Source organism: Bos grunniens, chromosome 2 (assembly GCF_055505025.1).
Source record: "Bos grunniens cultivar Pamir isolate PY7600 chromosome 2, Bosgru_T2T1.0, whole genome shotgun sequence".
NCBI lineage: Eukaryota > Metazoa > Chordata > Mammalia > Artiodactyla > Bovidae > Bos > Bos grunniens.
Genome location: NC_141166.1, coordinates 42,742,371 through 42,769,400, shown reverse-complemented (window position 1 = coordinate 42,769,400; position 27,030 = coordinate 42,742,371). Strand labels below are relative to the sequence as shown.

The 27,030-nt window shown below is 47.6% G+C and overlaps 1 protein-coding gene across 4 annotated transcripts in view; it reads left to right on the top strand.

Moving 5' to 3' along the window:
* Positions 1 to 27,030, top strand: part of NRP2 (neuropilin 2) — a 120,096-nt gene that overhangs the window by 35,573 nt on the left and 57,493 nt on the right. For all 4 annotated transcript variants that reach the window (XM_086366554.1, XM_086366543.1, XM_086366576.1 and 1 more), the window contains exons 4-9: positions 5,955 to 6,185; positions 7,548 to 7,703; positions 9,657 to 9,826; positions 11,634 to 11,789; positions 24,487 to 24,631; positions 25,772 to 26,121. In XM_086366554.1, coding sequence (XP_086222680.1) covers positions 5,955 to 6,185; positions 7,548 to 7,703; positions 9,657 to 9,826; positions 11,634 to 11,789; positions 24,487 to 24,631; positions 25,772 to 26,121 — 1,208 coding nt within the window. The remainder of the gene's footprint in view (positions 1 to 5,954; positions 6,186 to 7,547; positions 7,704 to 9,656; positions 9,827 to 11,633; positions 11,790 to 24,486; positions 24,632 to 25,771; positions 26,122 to 27,030) is intronic.

Below are 27,030 nucleotides of genomic sequence, written 5' to 3'. Positions count from 1 at the left end.
GAAGCGCTCAGAGCAGCGTATCCTTCCCTCCGATGTGTGAGCTCATTAACTTGAGGCTAAGTGAAGCCTGTCTTCCAGTTCTCCCCTCCCCCCTGCCTATCCCCCCACCTCGGGGGCTCCTGCCCCATCCAGGACTGTGTTTCCCTCTCCAGCAGCCCACGTTTTACAACTCGTGGGCAGAGTCTGCTGAAAGGGGAAGCTGTCAGCCTTGTCATCAGGGAGCCCAAAGCCCGGCGCCTGTTGAGTTCAGTGTGAGGGGAACTATTCATATATATTTTCTTTTTCGCCAAACAATTCTTGAAAGGAAGTGGTAGCTGCTGAAAGCACTTTTTATATCCACTCTGTCTAAATATTTGCCCGATTTGTCTGCCTGAGAACAAGATCGTAGGATCCAGTAAAGGGGTGGGGCTGAAGGAACCGTGTGGAGCCAGAGTGGGAGCTGGGACTGTCCCAGAGCACGAGTCCTGAGAAGGTCCGTCTGCCATGGGTGGTCATGCTCCTGAGTACTTGATGTCATGGGGACTGACGATCTGTGCGTCGGGCGGCTAGGGACTGGCCCAAGACTGGCAGATAGGCTTATCCACATTCCGTTGAGTCCTATGCGAGATCCAGATTAGTTAGTGCCCCCAGCAACGACGGACTGCTCATTATACCATCATCTGCTGGGGAGCAATGGGGAGATGGAAGAGAGAAGGAAGGAAATGGGTGTTGGTGCTCTTCTGGTGGGGGAGACAGCACATAACAGGTGCATAGTTGATGTTATTGAATGACTATGTGTAAATAGATACGTAACTTGAAAGGTATAAACTATAATATGAGGCAGAGTAAGGATCAAGTTATGATTAACATGCTATGGACGCTTCCTAGGTGGCGCTAGTTCCTGCTAGGCAGGAGCCCGCCTGCCAATGCTGGAGACACGGGTTCAGTCCCTGACGGGAAAGATCCCCTGGAGGAGGGCATGGCAACCCGCTCCAGTATTCTTGCCTGGAGCATCCCATGGGCAGAGGAGCCTGGCAGACTACAGTCTGTGGGGTCGTACACAGTCACACACAGCTGAAGTGACTTAGCACACATATGTAACATGCTGTGGATTTGTACTTAATGCACTGTGGTGACCTGAATGGGATAGCAGTCCAAAACGGAGGGGATATGTGTGTATGTATGGCTGATTCATTTTGCTGTACAATAGAAACTAACACACATTGTAAAGCAACTATGCTCCAATAAAAATTAATTTCAAAGAAGAACGTGCTCTGGATATGAAAATGAGGAAGCCATCAAGTGGCTTGGACAGCGGGGAATCTGGGAATTCCTTTAGATAACTAGGTCCCCAGTGCTAAAGCTGCCACTCAGCCCTACTGGGTTGACCATGAAAGCTGCTCCAAGCAAAGGCTTCCAGAGAGCTGGCCACCAGAAGTCAGAACAAGAGTGGGGAGGACCATTACAGCTCAAATATGTTTCATACTTCCCAACTTAGTATTTCACAAAGGACAGTACCACATCCTCCAGAAATCAACATAAAAACGTGAATATTAGCTCTATGCCTGCCTGCCTGCTAAGGTATTCAGTTGGGTCCAGTTCTTTGTGACCCTATGGACTATAGTCCTCCAGGCTCCTCAGTCCATAGGATTCTCCAGGCAAGGATACTGGCGTGGGTTGCCATGCCCTCCTCCAGGAGATCTTCCTGATCCAGGGATCAAACCTGTTTTCTGCATTACAGGCAGATTCTTTACCACAGAGCCACCAGGGAAGGCCCCGTTAGTTCTATCCATCATGCAAATTTGAAGGGTCGATATTAAAAGACAAAATACACAGAGCTCATCATAACTCAGCATTACTGTTTTGAGGGTAGGCTGATGTAGGATTTTGAATGAGGCAGCAAATCTGTGGACTGCCTAGAAACAAAAGAGGCAGCCAAGCAGGTGACTTGGGCATGGGGAATTGGGACAGTCTACTCTAAGGATGGGGATTGCCTAGGAAGGAAGAAAGAGATTAATGCAACAACAGGAGATAACAGCCCTGCCAATAGCAATCATTCTTCTGGGGATTGTAAGAAAGAAAGTGAGAGCCCAGTGGCCCTGGAGCCATTCACACGTGCTATCATGCCCATTGGAAAGAGCAACTTATCCTCAATAAGGCACACACAGGTGCAGGGGTGGGGGGGCGGCTGTGTCAAATTCAAAACTGAGAAGTTTAGGAAGATGAGCGTTCTTCCAGGTCCCTCACCCAGATCTCCACTGTTGGAGCCCTGAGAGAAAATACACAAAGTTACGTCATCCACAGAACATGAAAGAAACGCATGAACATGCTGAGGAAATCCAAACAAACACAGTTGTGTTTGCTAGTCAGATTCATAAAGAGAGAGAAGGGGGAAGTATAAACACAGATACACAACTGTGCCGAGGACTCAGGAAGCCTTCAACCGCACATCACCCAGGCAGGGCTCTGCTGCAGAGTTATACCCACAGAAATAAACCCACGATTCAGTACAGATGGGACCAAGAGGCTGGAGGGGGAGATTCATGTCTGCCCTGAATGAAGTGGTTTATGAAAGAGTCTACGTATGTCCACATACAAAAGGGTGATCCCAAATCACCAAATCATAAGCATAACAGAGAAAGGAATTTTAAAATAATTTAAAAAGTAACATCGGAAATGGAATCACTGGAAAACATGGGGTTTTTGTATGTTTGTTTCCTGATTGTCTTCTGACCAAAGTACAAGATCGAGTTTTCTTTCCTGGGGCCCAGTGAAATTTTAGAAACTGAAATCTCACTTTATCCACAAACGGAGAAAACCTGGGGTGCCCCCTACTCCCACTTCTTCAATTGAAGAACTAGATTTACCTTTTGTGGTTAGACCCAGCTCAATTTTGGATAAATGCACCATGTTTTCAACAGCCTTGTGCTTGCAGATTCTTCTTCCGCTTGCAGAGTTATTATACAATTTACAGTGAAAAACCACAGGATGGGCATTTTTCATACCAGAGTCCTTTGGTATGAAATCATTCACGGTAGCAAAATCCCCTAGCTACTATGGACAATCTTTCCATTGCATGAACTTGAGTATCTGTTGACTGAGCTATTTTCTTAATTTTTAATTCATTTAGCACATTGCAGAAAAACATCTTGGTTTAGGTAGGTATCTGCAAGACTCAACTCTTGCCCCAGGAATAGTCACCTTTCCTGAGATCTCTTCCCCACATTCGATATTCGGCTGCCTACTTTCTGACAATGACCATAGTCCAAACAGCAAGATGGCGCCATTATAAATGGATAAACGATTGTAATGGACAGGCTTGATTTTTCTGCATAAAGAGGATAAAACTGTTTTTCTCCCTCAATCAAAATAAGCCACAGGATTTGTTGATGTTGTTCAGTCGCTAAGTCATGTCCGACTCTTTTCAACTGCATGGACTGCAGCACACCAGGCTTCCCTGTCCTTCACAGTCTCCCGAGGTTTGCTCAGATTCATGTTTGTTGAGTCAGTGATGCTATCTAACCATCTCATCCTCTGCCTCTCCCTTCTCCTTTTGCCTTCAATCTTCCCCAGCGTCAGGGTCTTTTCCAATGAGTTGGCTCTTCGCATCAGGTGGCCAAAGTATTGGAGTTTCAGCCATAGGATACACCCATGCTTTCCAAGTGGCTCAGCAGTAAAGAATCTGCCTGCCAATGCAGGAGACACAAGAGATGCGGGTTCAACCCCTAAGATCCCCAGGAGTAGAAAATGGCAACCCACTCTAGTATTCTTGTCTAGAAAATTCCATGGACAGAGGAGCCTGATGGGCTAGTCCATGGAGTCGCAGAGCGGACACGACTCAGAACACACACACACACACACATATAGCCATATTGAAAAATTCTCTCCAGTCCATTACAGGACCACAGAACCTTGGAAACTGTGGGCACTTTAGGATCTTACGTTCTCCAGGCCTCCTGGGGCTTTCTAAGTCTCCTTTGTGTCCCTTATGGATGACAGGGACCAAAGAAAGATTCCTCTATAAATTCCCACGCCCAGGGGGTGGGGATTCCCCTAGCCTTGGAGAGGAATGACAATAGGCAAACTCCAGGAGGGACTGTCAGGAGGCCTTTCCTAGTTCTGGAAGCAACTTGTGAATAGAGTTAATTTCCTCTGGCTAAGTGGCCCAGCAGCCATAAATGCTAACCTTTTGAAAATTCCTCTCTGCCCCCTGAAGCCCTGCCAGCTGGCTTGGCTTTCCTAAACTGCCTCATCCTGAACCACTGAGGAGGCCCTCAGAAGCTGGGGTCCTGATGGTAAACAAAGCTGGGAATACTGTGGTAAACAAACTGGGGGAGAGGTCATCTCAGCTGCTGCCTCCTGGCCTTGCTGCCCCATGGACCAGCTTGCCTCTGAATGATGCAGTGCAGAGCTTCTGGGATGCCACATTAGAGAGGCTGAGAAGAATCCTGAAAAGATTAACTCTCACCCCAGGTGTGCCGGGTTCCCACCCTGCCAAGGCACAGTGCTGGCTGGAAGGGCAGAGGTGATGGACAGGTGGGTAGGGATATTGGAACTTCCTGTCTGATGCTAAAGAAAGTTCCCCTCCCCCCTCCCCCGATTATTTGCATGGCACCTTTTCCAAGTCAGACGTTTGCCGCTTTCCAGATAGCCGTCATCAATAAAAAGACTCGCAGAGGGGCTGCAGCAGGAGCCACGGATAAAGACATCGCTGCGGGCTAGGATCAGTGTATTGACATCACACAGTTATATTTCAGTGGGATCCCCAGAGAACACTTCCTGCCAGTAAACACCTGGTTTATCTAGTATTTCTCTGTTTTTTTCCTTCATGCTTAAAGTGCCTGTTATTCTCCTCATAAATCCTGCTCCCTTTTTAAATTTTAAAATCAGAACATAGTGAAATCAATTCTAATTGTGCAGCATTTACATTCATCACATTAACTTGCAACACTTCTGGCTCCGAGCAGCTCCCTGGGCCCCGCTCCTGTCCTGGGACTGTCCCAGGCCCGCCCTGGCAAATGGTGGCTGGGTTACAGCACATGAGGGCCCGTTTAATGTGACTCCGCCTAGAGGCATTAGGGGAGAGGGTAGCTGTAATCCTTTTAGGAGCTCCCACTGCGGTCCAAGCCTGCACTGGGAGGCGAATGTGTGTGGCATTTAATAAGACGCCTCCATCGGTCCTGAGAAAGCAGACATAGGAGCTTAGGGGAGAAACAACGCCATCCCTACCACAAAAGAGCCAGAAGCCATCCAAATGCCAATGCACTGCCACATTTTTTCCAAACTTTCTGCAGGAGTGGCCTTTAACATCCCCAAACCCTGCTGTGATCCACCGGCTGCAAACCTCAATTGTTCATTGTCTGGCCACTACAGAGCCACTCGTTTTAATATAGTCATGACATGAATGAGACCCGAGCTCCCCTTTGCCCCTCCCCTGAGGCACCTTGGATCTTGGAGGGAGACGGGGGCACCGAGTTGGCTCTGGTACAATAGGGGCTAGTGTTGAGGTCAGCAGTAAATAAGGGGTCACATTGTTTCCCCTGCTGGCAATCAGCAAGCCTTCCTTAAGGATTGAAATAACTTACATTTCTGGAGCAAACAGCTGAGTAACTGAGAAAGAAGACTCTGTTCCTCTTTTCAAGGGAATCCATCTTTCTCTCTCCCTCTCTCTCTGTCTCTCACACATGCTTCTTTCTACACCACCCGTCCTCCCAAATCCTTAATTGCCACTTTTACTCTAATATGTAGAGCAAGCCTGCTCGCCTCCCTAATTTCTCCCCTAAAGATGGTCTGGCTTAAGGGCTTGAAATGTGGATGTGAAAAGTCTGTTGCTTCAAGGGCCACTCCAGTGGAAACAAAAACTTCTTGAGTAAGGAAATTTTGGCCCAAACATTTAAATAACCTGTGTGACAGACACAACAGAGAAAGGCATCCTCTTCCATTCTCTTAAGGCTCTGCTTCTCTTTCACCTACAGGCTCCGAAGATTGTTCAAAGAACTTCACGAGCCCCAATGGGACAATCGAGTCCCCCGGGTTTCCCGACAAGTACCCACACAACTTGGACTGCACTTTCACCATCCTGGCCAAACCCAAGATGGAGATCATCCTGCAGTTCTTGACCTTTGACCTGGAGCATGACCCTTTGCAGGTGGGAGAGGGAGACTGCAAATACGATTGGCTGGACATCTGGGATGGCATCCCCCATGGTGAGTGATGGCGCCTCACCAGGCCCTTCCCAGTAGCTTCATTGCCTGTTAATTGCTTTAGTGGCAATAAAAAACAGAGAACAAAGAAGTTAAAGCTCTTCAGAGTTTATCTGTGACCCATGATGACTTTCTCTTATCCTTCCCAGGGATGACTTCAGAAAAACTGTGGAAAGGCAGTTTCCTCACTTGGGGATACTTCTTTGCAGAAGGATAGGAGACTGGAGGAAGGCATGGCAACCCACTCCAGTGTTCTTGCCTAGAGAATCCCCATGGACAGAGGAGCCTGGTGGGCTAGAGTCCATGGGGTCGCAAAGAGTCAGACACAACTGAGTGACTAAGCATAGAAGGAGACTGAGTGATACTTGGATGAGGATGAGAAAACCTATAGGTCATATTTTCTTCTGCTCTGTAGAAAGTGACTCAGTGACCACTCTCTATGTCCAAATAGGACTCTAAAGCGAGACTAAGTTTGAACTGTGGCTCTGATCTTAGCAGCTCTGTGTCTTATTAATATCTGTATAAATAAGCTGCTATCATCATCATTATAATTACTATAATTTTATTATCATTTATATAGTCACAGGCTTCCCTGGTGGCTCAGATGGTAAAGAATCTGCCTGCAATGTGGAAGCCCAGGTTTGATCCCTGGGTCAGGAAGATCCCCTGGAGAAGGGAATGGCAACCCACTCCAGTATTCTTGTCTGGAGAATTCTATGGACAAAGAAGCCTGGCAGGCTACAGTCCATAGGGTTGCAAAGAGTTGGACCCAACTGAGCCACTAACACTAACCAACTAACTATAGTCAGAGATGTTAAAAAAAAAGTTCATCCCCCAAGCCAAGAGGCACCTGTGCTTCTCATGTAGAGACCAGCATGAGTCTTGGGTATATAGTATCGGTGAGGAAACTCATCTTTCACTTCTACCATCATTCTAAGTATTTTGCACTGTAAGGGAGACTTGATGTCTAAGCAATTTCATTTCCTCAGACAAGCATAAGATTTAGTCAGGAAATGTGTTGGAGTCCCCGCTCTGCTATTTCCTGGCTGTATGCACAATGAACAGTCATGTGCCCTCTCCAAACCTCAATTTCTTCTTCTGTGGAACAAGCATTATAATGATACCTTTCCAGCCCATCTCGCAGGGCTGTGAAAACAGAATGAAGCCAGGTCAGTGAAAATACTGTTTAATGTGCAGGAAAAAAATATTAGGCATTGTTCTGAAACTGTATCTCTGGTTGTTTTGTGCCAAGGCATCCCGAGTGATGCTGTGTTGAATGACTTGGAATTATGGGAAGGAAGAATGTATGGAGATTGGGGTCTGGCGTGTTCATGTCTGTGACCTCTCTTTGTCCTTCCTGTCCAGTTGGACCCCTGATTGGCAAGTACTGTGGGACCAAAACACCTTCTGAACTCCGTTCGGCCACGGGGATCCTCTCTCTGACCTTTCACACGGACATGGCGGTAGCCAAGGACGGCTTCTCTGCACGTTACTACCTGGTCCATCAAGAGCCACTGGAGAGTGAGTTGGCTGGCTGGGAAACTGACCTGTCCTCCCATGGGGGCTGTGAGGGTGATCTCTGCAAAAGAAGGAGGGGGGAAGTCAGACCTCAAGGGAATGGAGCTGCAGCCTCTTGCTGGGCAGAGATGAATGAAAATAGAGTAAATGTCAGTCTGGGTGCTCATTTCTTTAAAGAAAAAGTATGTATGCCAAGAATTAGTTATCCCCAGGGAAAGTCACAGGACCATCTCAAGCCTCAGAATGAAAGGGAGAGTACTTAAGGTATCTATATTGAGTCCCCCATGTGCTATTTTTGGTGGGTTTCCCAGGTGCTGCTAGTGGTAAAGAATCCACCTGCAGGAGATGTAAGAGATGTGCATTCGATCCCTGGGTCAGGAAGGTCCCCTGGAGAAGGGAATAGCAACCCACTCCAGTATTCTTGCCTGGAGAATCCATCCCATGGACAGAGGAGCCTGGTGGGCTACAGTCCATGGGGTCAGGCAAAGAGTCAGACACGACTGAGCGACTTAACACACATGCATGTGCTTTTCTTTCAGTCTGGGGTCATTTTCCTCACTCTCCAAGTCTCAGTGACCACTGTCAGAAAAATAGAACTTTTTTTTTCTTTCGGTCGCACCATGTATGTGGGATCCTAGTTCCCCAACCAAGGATTGAACCCACGCCCCTTGCATTGGAAGCTCAGAGCCCTAACCACTGGACAGCCAGGGAAGTCTCAGAAATGGAGAAATTTTAAACCTCTCTCTATATACATGTGTTTTAACATGAAATCTCTCTGGGCCTGACTAGAGTTTCTCTCACTAGGCTGGTACACTGCTGGATTTTCACTTTGTTCTGCCAGTAAACACGGTTTTTTAAGCTTCTGCTATGTAACGGGCACTGTGAAAAGCATAGAAGATCTAATCCAGCCCCCAGCAGTCATGGACCTTGCCATCCAGACCATCAGTCTCTTGCTCTGAGCTGTATCTTTAAATCAGTTCCTCTTGGGCGTGGACTTCAGAGGTGCTGTCATCTTCACTGAGAAACCTAAATGATCACGTGAATGACCAGAGGCACACTTTCAGGATGATTGGAGCTGGGCGAATCCTGCCATGGCTGTTGACAGTTTACCACACGGCAGCCTGGCCAAGGGACGGGTTTCATTCTGGGTTTTGTTTTTTCTTCAAAGAGCTCATGAAGGTTGAGAGACAAGAGAACGGTATTGCGAGTTAACCGAGTTCTGCAGGTGGTCAGTGTGGTCACCGAGCAACAGAGTGGGTTTGATACCTGAGAGAGATTGCTGGTCCTTATCTGACACGTGCACACACATGTATTGACCAGTGTCTGAGGGATCACGGGAAGGACAGCAATTAAACTGACGGCACAAGGCCAGAGGAAGTGACTTCTGAGGCCAGCTGCCCAGACAGGTGGTGCAGGCTAATATAGAATGACACGCATGTACTCACAGAGAGGACTCCCAAAGACAGGTATTTATTGCTTTGTAATGTCTGTCTTTGGTGCCAGAACTCATGAGACAGTTGAGTGAAAGAAAGAAGCAAAAGTGCCTCCTGGGTGTTTATTAATAAAGCAGGCTTCCCACGACGTATCAGCCCACCCAAGTCTATCACACGTTTACCTGTTATTTCAATAATGGTGCATCTGGAGTTTGGGAGCATCCGTAGCCTGCAGCACTAACAGTTCTTGTGCTTTAGATTGTATTTTTAATTTCTATGATGATTCTTATTTATCCACAGCCCAATTTCTTTTAGGTCAAATTTAGTTGCTTTCAGACCAAGAGGGGCTGTCAAGCTCTGTGACTTGGCATCATTGTTTGTAAAATGTGAGTGTAGAATTAGGTCTTTAAGATGAAGGAGTGCCTGAAAGGACTCACCCCTTGAAGAGAGCAGCATTTTGGGCGTCTCGGGGGTTTAAGGCTATGAGACCTAACTTCTGCCCTTGACCATCTCTACCCGCCAGACTTTCAGTGCAATGTCCCTCTGGGAATGGAGTCTGGCCGGATTGCTAATGAACAGATCAGTGCCTCATCTATGTACTCTGATGGGAGGTGGACACCTCAGCAAAGCCGGCTCCATGGTGACGACAATGGCTGGACACCCAACTTGGACTCCAGCAAGGAGTATCTCCAGGTACTGACTCAGAGGCTGTTTAGAGTGTGTGTGCTTCAGTGGGTGAGGCAGCTGGCTCCTTCATTAGAGTCAACAAAGGACATGAAGAAAATAAGCATAACATAATTGAGAACTCCTCTCATCCATCCATCCTAAGAAATCCATATTCTAGGCACAAGCACAGCACCAGGCACTGTGCTAAGCGTCAGGATGAAATGGACACTGCCTTGCCCTTGTGAAGATTACCAGGCCCTGGTGGACTTTCTGGGCTGGGAGGGGGTTTGCCCTTTCACTCTAGACATCCAAGCAACTTCTATAAACAGTTCCAGAGCGTCCTCATTCTTGGCAGAGGGAGGCATCAGGACCTAGGGGGCATTTTTCCTAAGGGCAGGCTGGCTGAGAAGCATGGCAACCTTTTGTGATCTCTGCTGTTTGGAGGGAGCCCTGCCAGGAAGGTTTTGCTGATAGCCATCAGGAGACCACGTGGGAAATTATCACTACCAGGAATGAAATTCCAGTTGCATGGATGCCCTGCAGCAGTTTTTCAGACTATTGTTTGCTTTCCTTCTGAATAAGACGTGCAGCTTTTGTGGAGTAATCCTCCCTTGCTCTACACACCGGTCCAGTGCTGGTCCCCAGGGGAGGCCAAGCCGCTAGTTCCATGCTAGAGCAAGGACTGCTTTCATGACACATGGTAGGTAGCCTTGTGACCTGCTGACAAGCCTGTCCTAGCTCTGAGACTAGCTTGTCCTACCAGCCTCTGCTCTGAGAAGGACGTTACTGAGCAGATGACAGGAAAGGGAGAAAGACCCCTTCGAAACTTCCAGAGCATTCCATAGAATGAGCTCTAACAGCCCAACCCTAAGGCCATCTGTCACTCTCTTCTCTTCCTCTCCAATAATCCTCCTCATCTAGCACAGCTTCCAGAAAGTTCTTACTGACAGCCAGCATTCCGTTGACTGTAGTCCTTGTTTTGAGTCCTAATCGTATTCTTTCTCCTATTGCTCTCCACTTGTTTATCATACACATATACAACACTATGTACTTCTTCAGAACGCTTAATCATGCTGAGCACATATTAAGTAGCTAATAAATGTTTACTGAATCAAATTTTACCAGGGCGTGCTGGCTCAGTTTTGATCACAGGGAGATTGTTGTTAAGAAACACTGCGGCCTGCAAAGGAATGACACCTAGCAATTTCCAAATGGGTTTGGTGTTGTGGAAGGGAAGGTGGCTCAAAATGTTGGCCATCCTCCTTGTCGGACAAAAGGTCAGCACTTGGTCCATAAGCCTAATTGCTTGGGCAGACTCTACATGCCTTTTGACCCCTTGGTGACCCAAGCGACTAAATACACAATGGAGTGAGGGACTGAGGGGAGGAGAAACAGCTCTGAGCTGAGACTTTGGCAGCTAGGCTGGATCAGAGTGGAGTGGATTGGATTTAGCCATTGTTCCTGTAAAACAGCATCCGCTTTCACTATCCAAGGCAGGTCGTGGTAAAGTAAAAAGGGGTCATAGTTCTAGATGTTCAATGATTCCTTTAAGATAAACAGTCATCCTATCTGTTCAAATTTGCAAAAAAAGAAAGAAAGAAAAAAAAAAGAAATAAAACTCAAGCTACAATTTCAGAGGTGTCCAATGTAGTTTGAATATGTCGAGTTTAACTCTCTAGTGGATGCCGACAGATACTGACCACCAATACCTGTGAGTGAATCACAGACACGGGTTGGGAGTCAAGTACTGCAATGGTGTCCTATGAAGGAAAGCCCAGATGCTGCCCTGTGTGGGGAGTCAAGACACCCATCCTTCTTCGCCTTCCTTCTCCAGGTGGACCTACGCTTTCTAACTGTGCTCACAGCCATTGCAACGCAGGGAGCGATTTCCAGGGAAACTCAGAATGGCTATTATGTCAAATCCTACAAGCTGGAAGTGAGCACTAATGGTGAGGACTGGATGGTGTACCGGCACGGCAAGAACCACAAGGTAAAACCATAGCCCCACCACAGGGGCACGCATGGGGCGGAGCAGGAGGGGTGGGTCAAGAGGGGCTGCAAACCCACCCCACATGGACAAGGCAGCCTTGTTCCCTAAGGCTCCAGTAATTGATGGAGGCACCGGAGACACTGGCCCTGAAAATATTCTTTCTTATGCTAAAGTGATTGGAAGACACCGTTTTCTCCGACAGCCTGGCTGCTGTTGTATCTTGTACAGCAGAGAGAGAAAGAGCTTGCAGAGTGCTCTCTGACTACAAATGAAGGAGAGAATGTGTTCCTGGCCCGTGTCTCCCTGTGCAGGATTCATTGAGCATTGATGGCCTGAGTCCCTTCCACATGCTGCGTTAACAGTCACAAAACCCCATGAAACTGCAGTTCGGGGAGTTACTGAGGGCTGGAAATAAAAGGGCACAGATCCTAAAAGGGAATCTCAATGTCCCGAAGGAAAAAGAGGACAATAAATAATGAGGAGAAATTCGGTTTGTTGGGGATGAGATCTGAACTGGCAGTCATGCTTGGCAGTAAGGCATTGAATCTGCAAGGCTGGTGCCTTCAGCGTCTGGGGCTCCCACAGGCGTGTCCTCGTGGGTGATGTGAGGCTTTTGTTGTATATATGGATGAATGTCTGGTCTCAGCTTTCTACAACACGTGGCATTCTGGCAGTGAACAGGTCTGCAGCTGGCGCTGGCAATGTACATACTAGTTATAAGGTAGACTCAGTGCGTGGAAAGGCTTATTGGAAATGGCCAGTGGTCTCACCTGGGCAGGGCAGGAGCATTGCTCTTTGTGGGCTGACTCTTGGGTCTCAAAGGAAAACACTCATCCTTCTCTGAATGGAATTGGGGAGTGAGAGAGAGTATCTCTCTCCCTGTCTGTCAGGCTGTGAGTTATCAAAAGGGTAGATAGGTGGCCCAACCTTGAGAGGCCAAAGGTCTTTTCCAAACAAGGTGCCCTCAGCCTGTGTCACTGCCCCAAGGCAGCTTGTTCTTGCTGTTGTAACAGGAAACCTTGGGCCCAGAAAATCCCAAACTATAATGTTGGCACTGCTTCACTCGGGAAATGTGAGTTTTTAAAGGAGTGGATTTTTAAAAATTAAGATCGCCATAGTAACATGGCACCATTCATCTGAAATCATGGCTTCTAGATATTACCAGGTCTCTCTCTCTCTCTCACACACACACACTCCCCATTTCACAGATAAAGAAAGTGAGAGACTTAGCAATTGAAAGACTTCCGCATTTTGATGTGTTGATCAGGTCTGGTTTCTCATTGCCTGCTTTTGTTTCAGGGAGAGTTACTAAATGTGACTTGGACACAGCAAGCCAGAGTCGGCATGGGGTGCTGGGAGCTCTGTGGATGAAGTCCTCATCCCAGCCCGCTCCTTCTCATGCCCTCTCTTTCCACCCTCCCTTTTCCATAAGAAACTGCTAGAACCCAGAAATTCAGCCAGGCAGGCAAGGGCCAGCATCTGGCTTGGGGTGGGTACAGGGGAGGAGGAAGAGGTTCCCTAACCACCTCCCTGTCCAGGCTCAATGACTAAGCAGCGCTGGCCAGAGGGATACTGTAGCATAAGCCGATTTTAAAAGCACGCAGATGGACTGGGATGCTATTTAAAACACCATTTGTAGGAAATCTGCTTTTGGAAATACCTTAGCACTGCACATTTTGATAGAATGCTGTCCTCCCTGGCTTTATCCCTGGTATTGGTTCTGCAGGGAAGATATTCCTGACAATTAAATGTAGCTTTCTGGACTCCTTTAGAACCATTCTTCTCCACTTTTTCATATGGGATACATTCTCATCTCTTTTATTTTCTCTCTCTCTCTCCCCTTTGCCTCCTCTTCTCACCCATGACTAAATTTCTTTCCCTAGAAACCATGGGGTAATTTCCTTCTTGGTACCTAGAAGGAGGCAGAAGAATGGAAAGGCTGCCAATCAAGCATTGCCCCCTCCCTGTGCTCCCTTGTCCCCACTCTGGTGTGGCAGCCGAGGGAGGAGACCTCCGGGTCCTTGAGTCCATGGATGATCTCTGCTGCTCCTTCATTATCGGATCTGCTCCCAGACGTCTGTATTTAATGTGCAGATTCCGCACCGTTCATGGTGTGTCAGCGCAGCTCTCTGGCTGTTCGGGCTGAAATAGTTGAGTGAACCGTGCCAAATAGATTTGTCAAGTCTGCTGCAGTTTGAGTTGATGCCATGAAGGGGAGGTGGGGTGAGGAGGGGACCAGGGGGCAGTGTGGGGAGAGGCTTCATCGACCCAGGACACTACCACTGTTTCCCTTTGTAGCTGCCGGATGGTGGGCACCGTGCCAAGCACACTGGCACTAAGTGGACTCAAAAGCAGAATTCAGCCAGCAGGACCTGTGAGCAAAGCCCAACAGAGGTGGAGGCAGGAGTGGGCTCTGCTCTGTGGGCAGTTGGGAGGGGTTGCAGATGGGACCCAGTGCACGGGGTGTGCAAGGAGGGGATGGTGATGTTTGGGGCAGAAATGTGGGGACTGATTTCCATTCCCTGGTCTCTGTCAACACCAGTGCGGTATACCAAAGGCCAGGGAATTGGGGAAGTTGGAGGAAAACAAGATTAACGAACACTCAGGGTGGTGGGGGATGGCTGTGCTAGTCGCTTGCAAAACACTCTCTACAGTTTGAACCCAGGCTGGGCTGAGGCAAGGCCTGAGCCTATGGTGGGGGAAGACTTCCTTGAGGCTAGGAAGTGAGGGGGACTGACTGAAGAGCTCTTTTCCAACCTTCCACAGCCTGGAAGCAGCCTCTTCTTAGGCCCTTTCCATCCAACAGGTAACGGTGAGGCTGCGGATGAGAAAGGCATTACCCTGTCGCTGGGGATATTGCAAGGATCCTCCAGGCAAAATGCAGCCCGGTTACACAGGCACGTGTACAGCACATCCCCAAATCCTTACCCAACTCCGCATGCCATAAAAATGGAACCTATGATTTTCCTACAGGGGGACCTTCTCATGCATATTTATTGTGTAACCACAAGGCAGAGAGCTCTTCCACCTGTTAGAGCCCGTAGCCAGCCTGTGTGCTCTTTTAGATTATACAAATTGCTTCACGTATATTTCTTCAGAAACCACAAGCATAAAACTACTGCCTTTGGTTTCACCAGCTGTATTAATAATACCCCAGACACAGACATAGCATTGTAAGTACAATAGTGGAAAGTTACTATGTATGTCTATAATTATAGACAAAATTATGTACACACAGGCCAAGGGAGGGGCGTGGAGAAAGATGGAAAGAGCTGGAAGGCACAAGGCCTTGGCTAGGCTCCTGCTCACCTCTGAGATGCTGGTTCTGTGAGTCTGCACTGGAGGCAGTGAGACCGAGGCTGCTGTCAAGCCAGGAGGACACAGGCCATGCCCTTACAGGTCTAAGCAAAAGCCTCTAATTTCAATTGTCCCTTATTGGGTACATGTGAGCATCTTTCTTGCTGATGTCACTCGTGTTACATTGTTCTTAGTCACAGTATTGCTGGGCTGTTCTGAAGTGTTTGGAAGAAATTTGGACTAAAAGAAAAGGTCTGTTGGGTGCTACCTGTATCCTGATGGCCAGATTGAAGATGGAAAGGTTAGGACAGGGATTGGGTAAGGTTTGGGTCCAAGAGTTTTCAAAATTACCCGTAATGAGCGGCAGAAATGCACTAAGCTCATTCTTATTAACGTAATGATGACTTCCAAGGGGCTCGGGGAACCCTCAGGCGCTGGCTTATTTGCTTCAGAATTTAACAGTGTTTAAGACTGTGGAACTGAAGCTCTCGGGCAAAGTAATTTGCCCCAGGGACTTGGCGGAACTGTGGAGTCCCTGTGGAAGGCACCGGTCTCCATGCTTTTGAGTTCAGACCAGTCTTCTCATAATCATGATGGCTCACCATCTTGCATTCAGAGGGAAATTGGCTTCCTCAATGTTCCATCCAGCGTTCAAGAGAGGTGCACATTCGTGGAGCTCTGAAGGCAAGTTGTGCTTTGAGGGCACTGGGCTCATCATTTTGGATTTGGGACCCCATCATAGAATCCTGAGCTGGAACTTGAATGAAGTCACTTTGGCCACATCCCTTCAGAACGAATAACCACTCCCCCATCACTTCAAAAATCCTCAGTTCTATATTTATTTTCCAAATTAAAACAAATCATTGTGAGAGCCATCTGAGAAATTTAAAACCCTTTGTGAAGCTTTCAGAAACTTAAGAAGAAAGACAACCCCCCCCCACCACCAAATTAATTGGCTAAAGGTTAGAATCACGTGGTGTCTCTCTTCAGACCTTCTCGGATGATGCACTGCGTGACCTTGGAGATTTCTCTTTGCAGCTCCGTGCCTCAGTGTTTCTGCTGGCCCAAATGGAATGGTGCCTTTTTTGCTGTAGGCAGAGCACCTTGGGATCCATAGATGGAAGGCTCTCTGCAGATATAATTAATGTATTAGACCCACAGAGCTCTTCTTGAGCAGAAGCAAGTTATCAATTTAAAAGTAACAAGGCCCCATGGGATATTTATCTGCCTCTCTTAAAACCATAGGTCTGGAAGGGACCTGATAAGTCATCCAGACCTCTCCGTGCATCTGATGGGGCCTGTACGTGAGCTGCCACAGGTAAACCGTACCCCTCAGGCTTCAGTTAGGAATGCAAATGAAAATTTGGGTTTAAAAAAAAAAAAAAAATATATATATATATATATATCTTTTTTTGAAGCCTCCTGGTGGATGACTGGCTTTCCTTTTCCCTTTTATTGTAGTAATTTTACTTATTGTGTATAATATTCAGACAGTGACTCAAACCATCAGCTAGCAATGGACATCTAGAAGTCATAGATATGATTATATTGTCCAGGGTCATGTATGTTCAGAAGAGGACTGATGTCCTCTCCGAATTCAAGTCCCCCAGTTTATCTGCCCCCCTCAATTATAACCAAGAAGAATCGAGGGCCCTTGGTAATTAAGTTTGTCCCTTATCCATTTGCCATGGGATGAGCTCAGACCTTTAGCCTCTCCACTTAGGAAGCTCCAGGGAAAATTTCATTATACATAAGCTTGGAACCTTTTCTCCATCAGGCCCCCATGGCTGGCTTCACCCAACTCCCATGGGTGCTGAATTGTCTCCAGGACTGGAGGCCAGCCTCCCTGGCGCTTACAGCCTTGATGCTAAATTCCTTGTGCTTTCCAGACCCACGGCCAGTGGGACGGAGCAGACAGCAGGAAATGTGAAATGGTGCCGTGATTTTGCTTGGGCAAAAGCCCAAGCATCTCCGGATGAACAGTGGGGTGAGCACTTCGCCAGGTAGATTGTCGGGTTCTTTGCTGTCACCGGTTCCCTGCTCTGTGGTTTCCTGAGATTTCTTCTAGAAAAAGAGTACAGTTGGCAGGTAGATTTAGCAACCTCATTCCCTGTATGCTTTTTGCTCTCTTTTCCCCACCTGGAGATTAAAAAAGGTGCCTTCTTAAATAATGTGGCAGTGTTCTTTCAGGAGGTATTCAGTTGGAGGCCCTTCCCACCCAGGTAGAATGTCTATTTCTGCCCCACCTCATGGGAATACACCCTCATGGCTCTGATATTCCACTCTCTTGCAGCCCATCTCTCCTCCAGCCCCCAATCCCTGAGCTGTCCTCTGCTCCTCTCCTCCCTCATGCTTTCCTGTCTCAAATCCTGAAACCCTAATCCTGTTACTATGCTGTGTTCCAGGGCTCGGCATCTCGATGGGGGTAACTTGATCCCGCAGTAAATCTAACGGGCCCCTCAAGGCACACACAGATGGGGATGTGTACATACTACCCACCTCCGCCCCCCACCCCCAGAAAAAAAAATCAGCTTTCCTTGCCCTACACCCCACAATAAGCTCCTGCTCTTCTGTCTCCTCCTTCACATCAGCAATGCTGCCTGACGATCAAAACAGCCCTAAAGTAAAGGAGGAGGAGATAGGAGGGCATCGTGGTGGTAAATGAGCATTTGGTGGTTAGGGAATTTCTTTGCCCTACCCCCATCCCTTCCCGCCCTTAAATTCTCTTTCTCAGTGTCTCTCATAGATATATATTTATACAGGAGAGAGACATCCCTTCTGATTCTGTATCTGGCTAAGTTCCCACATTCACTAGAATGAAAGCAGCTTTAAAAAAAAAAATTTATAGTCTTGAAGGAAGAGTTTTAAGAGAGAAATGTCAGGACCAAGATTTACAAACAAGAAAAAAAAGTCCATTACCTTAACATCATTTTCCCCGAGTGCAGCAGGCCCCCATTCCCACCCCTACCCTTGCCTGTTTGGTGCAACAAATTAATTAAGCAGGATGGTATTCATTGATTAACCATTTATTTCCTGGTGTAGCCCCGATGGCTGATTTTAGAGAAAATGCAAGGGAAAGCGGGTGGGAGAGGGAGGACCAGCATTTGGTCCTGAGTGAGGATGGGTCAGTGTGGTGGTTCCTGAGAAGAATGTTTAAAATGTGCTCCTGTTTTCCCCCATCTCTGCCCTCCATTCCTGCCACCTGTCTTCTCTGCTGGCTTTGTTCTGCTCCTTGAGAGTCTGTGCCAAGTAGATTGAAAAGGAGAACTTTGGATGCAATGAAACATTTATTAGTGAAGAGAAATATTTATTTTTAAAAAAGAAAGGGAGGAGAAAAAGATCTCCTGCACAGTTTCTACCTCAGGGCTCCAGCACTGTGTTGTCTTTGAAAAATTTTCTGCTCTCTGGGCAGTTCCTGGAGCCAGTTGCATTCACATATTTACAGCAAAATAGAAGTAAACTGTAGGTCACACTATAGGTAATGAAGGGACGGGCATGCACAGACGGAATGAATGAAGCCCAGGCAGGTGGGAGGCAGTGCACAGAATGAGAGTCTGCATCTGTGGACCAAAGGGCCTGCCTGACGGAGGAAGGTCAGGCAGCCAGGAGCACCGCGAGCCTGTGCTTGTCTCTCCGCCGAGAGGCTCAAAGACTGTTGAGTGTCTACCCTGGCCTGGGCACCCGGATGTTGATGGCAGGGATGAACAGCGTATGGGAGAGAGATTTAGGGCTGGCAGAGAATCCACCCTCAAAGAGGACTCCCAGGGAGGCAGTGAAACAGTAACTGTTCTCAGTGGCACCTGAGTCACTGCATGTTCTTCAAAGAGATCTTTGGGAGGGGTCAGCAAGAAGTGGTGGCTGTGACTGGAAAGGGTGAAAGACAAAGAACAGATGACCTCAAAAACCAAACATGATGCTTTCTGGCTAGATGTTTCTTATTACAGTATAAATGTATATACATACACATACATATGCATATATATATATATACTTTTCTTTTTTACATAGTCCATGCCTTATGAGCTCACGGAAATGGTCGAAACGTGTTGTTTCCTTTTTCTGGGTGGGAGAAGAGTGATTTGTAGATAATAACCAAACTGGGATATTGGATAGCAGCCAATTTAATTGGCAGATGCCCCCCTCTCCCAGAGGTGCAAATCAAAAAATCCATGAAGTGCTGCCGGTTTCAGATTCTGTCTTACTGAAAATAAACCAAAGGTCTCCAGAATCAATTGGCAAGTGTTGGATTATGTTCGGAATTCAGCAAGGCACCAAATGGATTATCTAAACCACTTCGTGCCCTGAATTGTTTTTCAAACTTGGTTTACAGAAGTGCACTTGAAGAACTCTATATTCAACATAGCTTCATACATTCAGATATATATATACATACACACACACACACACACACACATTAGTAATTACAACATAATCAATGCTATCCCACCTCTTTAGAAAGCTAGGATCACCTTGAACACACTTCTTTTCACACTTTTTCCTTTGGGTGGGGAAGCAACCATATTAACTTTTTTTTTTTAGTTAACAAAAACATATACCATCTGTGACATCCAGCTTTTAAAGCAGATGTTAAAATGTGATCGTCACATTTTATATACATCTATCTGGGTGTGCCATACGCTGACAAGTCACTGAGTTTTCTCAACAATGTGGACTCCTCACTGTGAAGTTATGGCCTGAAAATTCTTGGCCTCAAGGTGGGACTTGAGAGTTAATGGCTTTCAAGGCTTGAACTTTCCCAGTTAAACAGAGACCTATTTGTTACTCGTGCTGTAGCTTCCCGTCTAATGTCTGTCCTGGCTGTGGTGCTGACCCTAGAGCCAGCAGGGAGGGCCGGCTGGTAAAGTCCAGTGTCTATTTGCAAGCCTGCTATCTACTTTATTTTCCTGAAGGAGAAATCAAGGTATCTAAGGTTTATTGATTTGCCTATAGTGATTCAGTGAGTCGGCAGGGAATAGGGAGTGAAACCAATTTCCTGGCATCATTTCCCAAGCACGCCAACTCCTTACCTTGCAGTGCCTCGATTGGAAGCCAAGAATCCATCTCAGAGAATTTGATCAGAAAACATATGAAGGGTGATTCTGAAACCACAGAAGCATTGAGAAAGTCATAAAGATGTATAATATATGATAGCATTTACCAGCTATAAATAGGGCCGTGCAGGGAGAAAAATAGAGTCCTTATAAATCCATTGGGTCTGGAGAAATAGAAACTGCTTAATGTTTCATTAAAAATGGATTTTCATAAATTGCACTTTGATATCTTTGGGCACAAGACAATATGTGAGGACTAAGGTGTTGTTATTTATTATTCTTCATTTATTAATAATTTGCACTGTTATTGAACCAAAACATCAACAAGTTATATTCTCCCTCTGAGTGGAGCAGTCACCAGGTGTCCTGAGTCTGAGCACTATTTGAAATGTATGAAAATCCACAGCATTTGTCCACAAAAGCACTTAGGCTACAAGGGACAGTGGTAACTAAAATGCCGTGTTAGAAAGTGGACACTCCTGGGGCAGTTCTAAATGAGAAACTCTTGTGAAGCAAGCCTTAGAATCTGGGGGCCAGAAGGGACTGTACAGATCAACTCATACAATCTCCTCATTTAATAGGGAAGGAAATTGAGGCCTGGGGGAGGTAGAGATATTTGCCTACAGTGAGGGCTTCCCTGGTGGCTCAGACGGTAAAGAATCTGCCTGCAATGCGGGAGACCTAGGTTCAATCTGGGGTTGGAAAGATCCCCTGGAGGAGGGCATGGCAACCCACTCCAGTGTTCTTGCCTGGAGAATCCCCATGGACAGAAGAGCCTGGCTGGCTACTGTCCTTAGGGTAGCAAAGAGCTGGACACGACTGAGTGAGTAAGCACAGCAGGAACTAATTAACAACAGAGTCTGGCTCCCGGTTCAAGCCTTAGTGTTTGAACTTTTTTCTACTACACCCACCTCAGAGTAAGAGGTATATAAAAAGTTTATTAAAATAAAATGGTATTGGGAACTTCCCTGGAGGTCCGAGGAGGAGGAGATGGCAACCCACTTCAGTATCCTTGCCTGGATCACCCCAGGGACAGAGGAGACTGGGGAGCTACAGTCTGTGGGGTCACAGAGTCAGACCCCACTGAGCGACTGAGCACAAGCACACATTGGAGCTCCAGTGGTTAAGACTTCTCCTTCCAACGCAGGGCTGCGTGTTCGATCCCTGGTTGGGGAGCTAGGATCCCACATGCCTCATGGCCAAAATACCAAAACATAAAACAGAAGCAGTATTGTAACAAATTCAATAAAGACTTTAAAAATGGTCTACATTCCAAAAAAAAGATGGTATTCTGTCAGCCAAGGGTCCCAAGAACAGAAGGTAGTTAAAAGCACAAGCTCAGGGGCAAACAAGACACTGAGAAGGAACTGGGCTCAGAAACAGGAATGATTACTTGAGGTCACATTGTAAGAGCCTTCATTTGGTTCAGGGGTGGGAGAAGAGTGAGCAATAGCAGATGGAAGGTCAATTAGAGAACCAAGTAGGTCTCCTCAGGTAGATAACCCATGTGCCTGCCTCCCTCACTGACTGATGCCACTGTGGGCAGAGATCCAGGAGGCTTACCCAAGCCTGTGGCCACACACATCCATGGGAAGAGCAGCCCCCTCCTCAGACACGTACCCACGCGTGTGTGTTCCCCATGCCCACACACAGCCAGCCTCCCCAAGACAGTCCAAAGACACAGTCATTTTCTTACTGAGGAAGGAAAGAAATGGTTTCCTGGTGTTGTCTGCCCAGGCTGAGAAATGAAGGGGTCAGATAAGATAAAATTGGATATTAAAAACACATAAGACGTGCTGTGTTTCTAAACGGTACCAGCATGGTGTGTACACTGTGAATTAGCAGCTGTGTTGAGGTTCAAATCCACTCAACACTCCAATTATATATTCACGTGGCAAATCAAACCCCCCACCAAGCCCCCCGCCTTGGAACTCCTTAGCATCTCCTGATGGAGGCCACACACAGCCACCACCACCATCCTCAGGGAGCAGGTCAGTAGTGGGCCCCCCGCCCCTGCTCACAGCACCCGTCCGAAATAAGCAGAGGGCTTGTCTTTGCTTCTGCCCTGCCAAAACAAAACAAAAAAACAAACAAAGAGCCTCTGCCTCATGCTGAATTCTAGGAGAACTGATTCATCTCTTTCCCTTGGATTCGGTTGCTCCATCTCTTTCCCCAAAGCGGCAAGGAAGCCAAGAAACGGGCATGGCAAGGCCTGGACTGTCCGACCTCCTGCCCTTCCTCCTGGTAGTTCCTCCCCAAGATTAGATCACAGAGGTTCAGGCACCTCCTTCTTCCTGTCGGCCTTCTCCCAAGTGTCTGGCTCCAACTTCTTTCCTTCTGCTTTTGTGGCGTGTTTTCTTTGTCTTCTCCCTCTTCTTTGTCCTCAATCACCATGCGGGAAGCAGCCAAACTGATGCTGGGAGGGATGCGTGCGGCAGGCAGTCCTGCTTTGGTGCTCCCGGCAGTGGCAGTCCTGCTTTGGTGCTCCCGGCAGTCAGCGAAGCAGCAGAGGAGGAACCTGGCAGCCTGGGGACCAGAGCAGAGGCTCCCCAGGGAAGCAGAGCAAACAGCAAGGCTGGAGGGGAGTGCTCCCCTGGAATAGGTGGGCTCAGTACCAGGAACAAGGGGTTTCAGCTGAATACAGTGGTCCTCTGAATACTGTTTTGTCCTCTCTTTCCCTCCGTTTCTCTTCAACAGACCACATCCCCTTATTTGGTTGCAAAAGGTATGATGGCTCTTAGCCTTCACCGCCACATCGGTGTGAGCTATTAATGGTTCTGACGTTTGACCTTTAGCAAGTGGGAAATATAGAAGGTTCAAGGTTGTCAAATGGCAGAGTTCCTAGTTACAGTTCCTAAGGAAGCAAAGACCACGTTGTTAATTAGCTCTAAGCCTTGGTGCTGCTCTTCACTCTTTCCCAGAGTCTTCTACGTTGGGATTAGAAACAATGGGAGCACACCACTCAATAGCAGCTCTCCCTCCATTCCACCCATGCTTGGGGATCTCAAGGCTCCAAGACTCCTAACACCAACATAAACACTGCACATGTAAGAGAGACAAGAAGCAAGGGAGAAAACCACAAGCCTACAGCCTAAAGACATGGCAAGGCTTGAGATCCAGACAGACATCTCTGAGCCTTAGTTTTTTCATCAACAAAGTGGAAATAATAGCACTTACTTCCTGGGATTTTTTTTAGGCCTGATTGTATTTAAACAGCATCTGGCTCAGTGGCATTCCAACATACTAGTTTCCCCATTCCCCTTGTCCAAAGCCTGTCCATGCCCAGACAGCTCATGTGTTATAGGTGTCATGAGCTGAAGGATCTGGTCCCCCTACCCAAGAGGAATGGCTGGTTGTTGCAGAGGTGGCTGTGAATGGATTTACAGTCACTTGGTTGTTAGAGCTGTGACAGATATGATCTAGGAGTGGTGGTTAGTGGTCTTTCCCTCCATTCTTATCAAGGGAAACCGGGAGAAACTCATGTCCACTTGTTCCAGCTCCTCTTTTTTTCTTTTTTGTAATGGAGAGCACAAAAAAGCATAAGGTCCATATGGCAGTTATTGATTTGGGCCATCTGGTAAGCTCGGACTTGCTCCTACCATGTTGGATCAGAAGCTACTCGAAACAGCCATTCCTCCCATAAGAGATGCATCAGTCAGATGGGGATGGGATTTCATTACAGGGTGGAGACTGCAATGAGAGGAAGCCAGAGCAGGACTCTGAGGGTTTGCCTGCAACCCTGACCCTACGACAAAGACCAGAAAGAACCAAGAAAGTGTTGATTGACACAGGGGCACCAGGGTAGATAGTGCTTTCTCACCCATCCATGGAGCAGGGAGACCTCTAAGTAACTAACAAAAACAATCGTGATGTACTTTCTGATGATAAAATACCCTGCAAATCTTTCTATATGCTGAAACCTGAGGAAGAGGGAAAGTCAAGTTCAAGCTAGTGAGAGAGGTCCACAAGCCCTAAAAGATGACATTGTCATTCCATTTTTAAAGGATATTCTACTGCTTATTCCCCCTCTCTCTTGGCTTCTGAAAGTGTTTTCCTTTTCATGGTGCCTTCCTCTGCTTGCTCTCAGGCCCAGAGGCAAAATTTTTTCTTCCCTCCAAAAGTTTTTGTGAAGACCATGTATTGTTTTCAAGTTAGAGCTGTGTGAGAAATTATCTTTTTTTTTTTTTTCCCATGGCATTTCAAAAACAGCCCCAGACTACAAACCCACTGATTATTTTTAAGCTTAAGGGAACTAACATTGAACAGAGCTTCCCCTACTCTGTCAAAGACTGCCTGGCTCAACTACACACAGAGATTTCAATAACATGGACTGGCGTGTGATGTTACAGGTCTTCCAAGCCAACAACGATGCCACAGAGGTGGTTCTGAACAAGCTGCACTCGCCGCTGCTGACACGCTTCGTCAGGGTCCGCCCGCAGACCTGGCACACGGGCATCGCCCTCCGCCTGGAACTCTTCGGCTGCCGCGTCACAGGTACAGTGGGGTTGCTGTGAGGTTGGAGAGCGAACTGAGTCCTGGGCTCTGCTTCCAGTTCCAGCCCTGTGCTAACAGCACGATTGCAGCACGTGGCCTTCACAGAAGGCTCGATTTTACCTGTGTGGGTTTTGAATGCACACGAAGTCTGGACCCTGCCTTGCTGGGTACCATGTCTTCAGGCAACCTCCACTCTCTCAGTGGCTGTATGAATACTTATAGAAGGCCCCCTGTGTGCTGGACCCCACACTAGGAGCTGGAGATGAAAAAGAAGGGAATGAGCAGATAGGGTCCCTGGCATGGCAGAGCATTCAGGCTGGGGGGCAAGACAGATAATAAACAAATGTAAGTGTGGGGATAACTATGTGAAGGAAGAGCACGAGGTGCTTTGTGAGTGACTGAAGGAACCTCTTGGAGCGTTGATCAACAGTTTGGGGACAGCCTTTCTAAGGATGTGACACTTAAGGTCTGGGCTGAGTAAAGGGTAGTCTGATGGTAAGTGAGGGGAACAGCATTTTGGGTAGAAGGAACAGCAAGTGAGAAGGATGCAAGGCAGAAAAGAGCTGTGATGATACATATGGAAGTAAAGACCTAACCCCATGAAGGGTTCCATCTAGAAGGGCAAACAATCACCCAGCTTACAATTCGATGCTCAGCACAGCTCCTCTGTGCTCACCGCCCCCAGGAGGGTTAGTGGGGACTGTCACCAACAAGGACGTGAGAGTCCTTGGCTAACAGCGTAAGATGCTCAGACATGCCAGGCACTGTGCTTTTCGTACAGTAACTAACAGAATCAGTAACTGAATTTTATATAGTAACTAATGGAATCCTTGCAACAACCCCCAAGAAGTAAGTACTACTGTTAATCCTCCTTTAGGCCTAGGGAAACTGAAGCACAGAACACTTCAATCATTTTCCCAAAGTCACACAGCTAGTAATTGACAAAGCAAATGTGAATCCAGGCAGTCTGGTGCCCGACCATGCTCTTAACCACAGTGCTATCCCACGTTGAAACGCAAAGAAGTCAGTGTTGACTTACAGTGCTTGACAGTCGGGTTCTTTGACAGCTCCCTACTGATGGGGGTGGTCCCAGTTAAAGGGTACCAACCTGACCTCTTGTATCTTCCTCCTTCTCTGCAGACGCCCCTTGCTCCAACATGCTGGGGATGCTCTCGGGGCTCATTGCCGACTCCCAGATCTCTGCCTCCTCCACCCGTGAGTACCTCTGGAGCCCCAGTGCTGCCCGCCTGGTCAGCAGCCGCTCGGGCTGGTTCCCTCGGATCCCTCAGGCCCAGCCAGGTGAGGAGTGGCTCCAGGTGGACCTGGGAGCACCCAAGACCGTGAAAGGCGTCATCATCCAGGGGGCCCGTGGAGGAGATAGCATCACTGCGGTGGAAGCCAGGGCGTTTGTGCGCAAGTTCAAAGTCTCCTACAGCCTCAATGGCAAAGACTGGGAGCACATCCACGACCCGAGGACCCAGCAGCCAAAGGTAGGATGTTCCTAGAGGACTCCCTAACCTTGCCCCACAAAGGGAGGTTGATCTGGGGCGGGCTGGGGTGTCGATTTCCCAACTAGATGGTCATCACCAACTCCTATGAGCCAGTCAAACAAATGTTAACTGAGGGATACTTTGCGCCAGGCCCTCTGCTAAATGCCTTTTAATCCTTACAACAGGCTTCCCTAGTGGCTCAGACAGTAAAGAGCCGGCCTGCCAGTGCAGTAGACATGGGTTCTATCCCTGGGTCGGGAAGATCCTCTGGAGAAGGAAATGGCAACCCACTCCAGTATTCTTTCCTGGAACATCCCATGTGCAGAGGAGCCTGAGGGGTTACAGTCCATGAGATCACAAAGGGTCAGACACGACTGAGCAACTAAACAACGAAAATCTTTATAACATCTCTAGAAGGTAGATCTTAGGGTCCCTCCCATTCCAGAGATGACAAAACTGAGGCTTGATGTCATGTCCAGGGTCACACAGTACCTGTGGTAGAGCCATGATTCAGACACAAGTCTCCCTCCAGAGCACAAACACCTAACCACTACTCCACACCACCTTGCTAATAACTTGGACACTCTTAATACCCTCTTTCAGATAAAGTTTCCTTGGAACTGGCCAGATATTCAAAGGAGATGTGGTTCTTGGAGGCTCAACTATAGAAACTTAGGGAATGACTTCCAAAAACAACTGTGTGTTTCTGAGTGTTGCTGAACTTTGTATTTTGCTGGGCTTGACTACTTAGATCTTTCCCGCCTCTCACAGAGAGACTGGAAAGAGGCAAAGGAAACTAACTCCAGGCCAGAAGTGCAGGCCAGCATCGCCCACTCTGTCCTGCCATTGCAGGAGTAAAGGTCAGCCCTGAACAGGGGGGACCAAGGAGCTCCAGGAAAGGGAGGGATG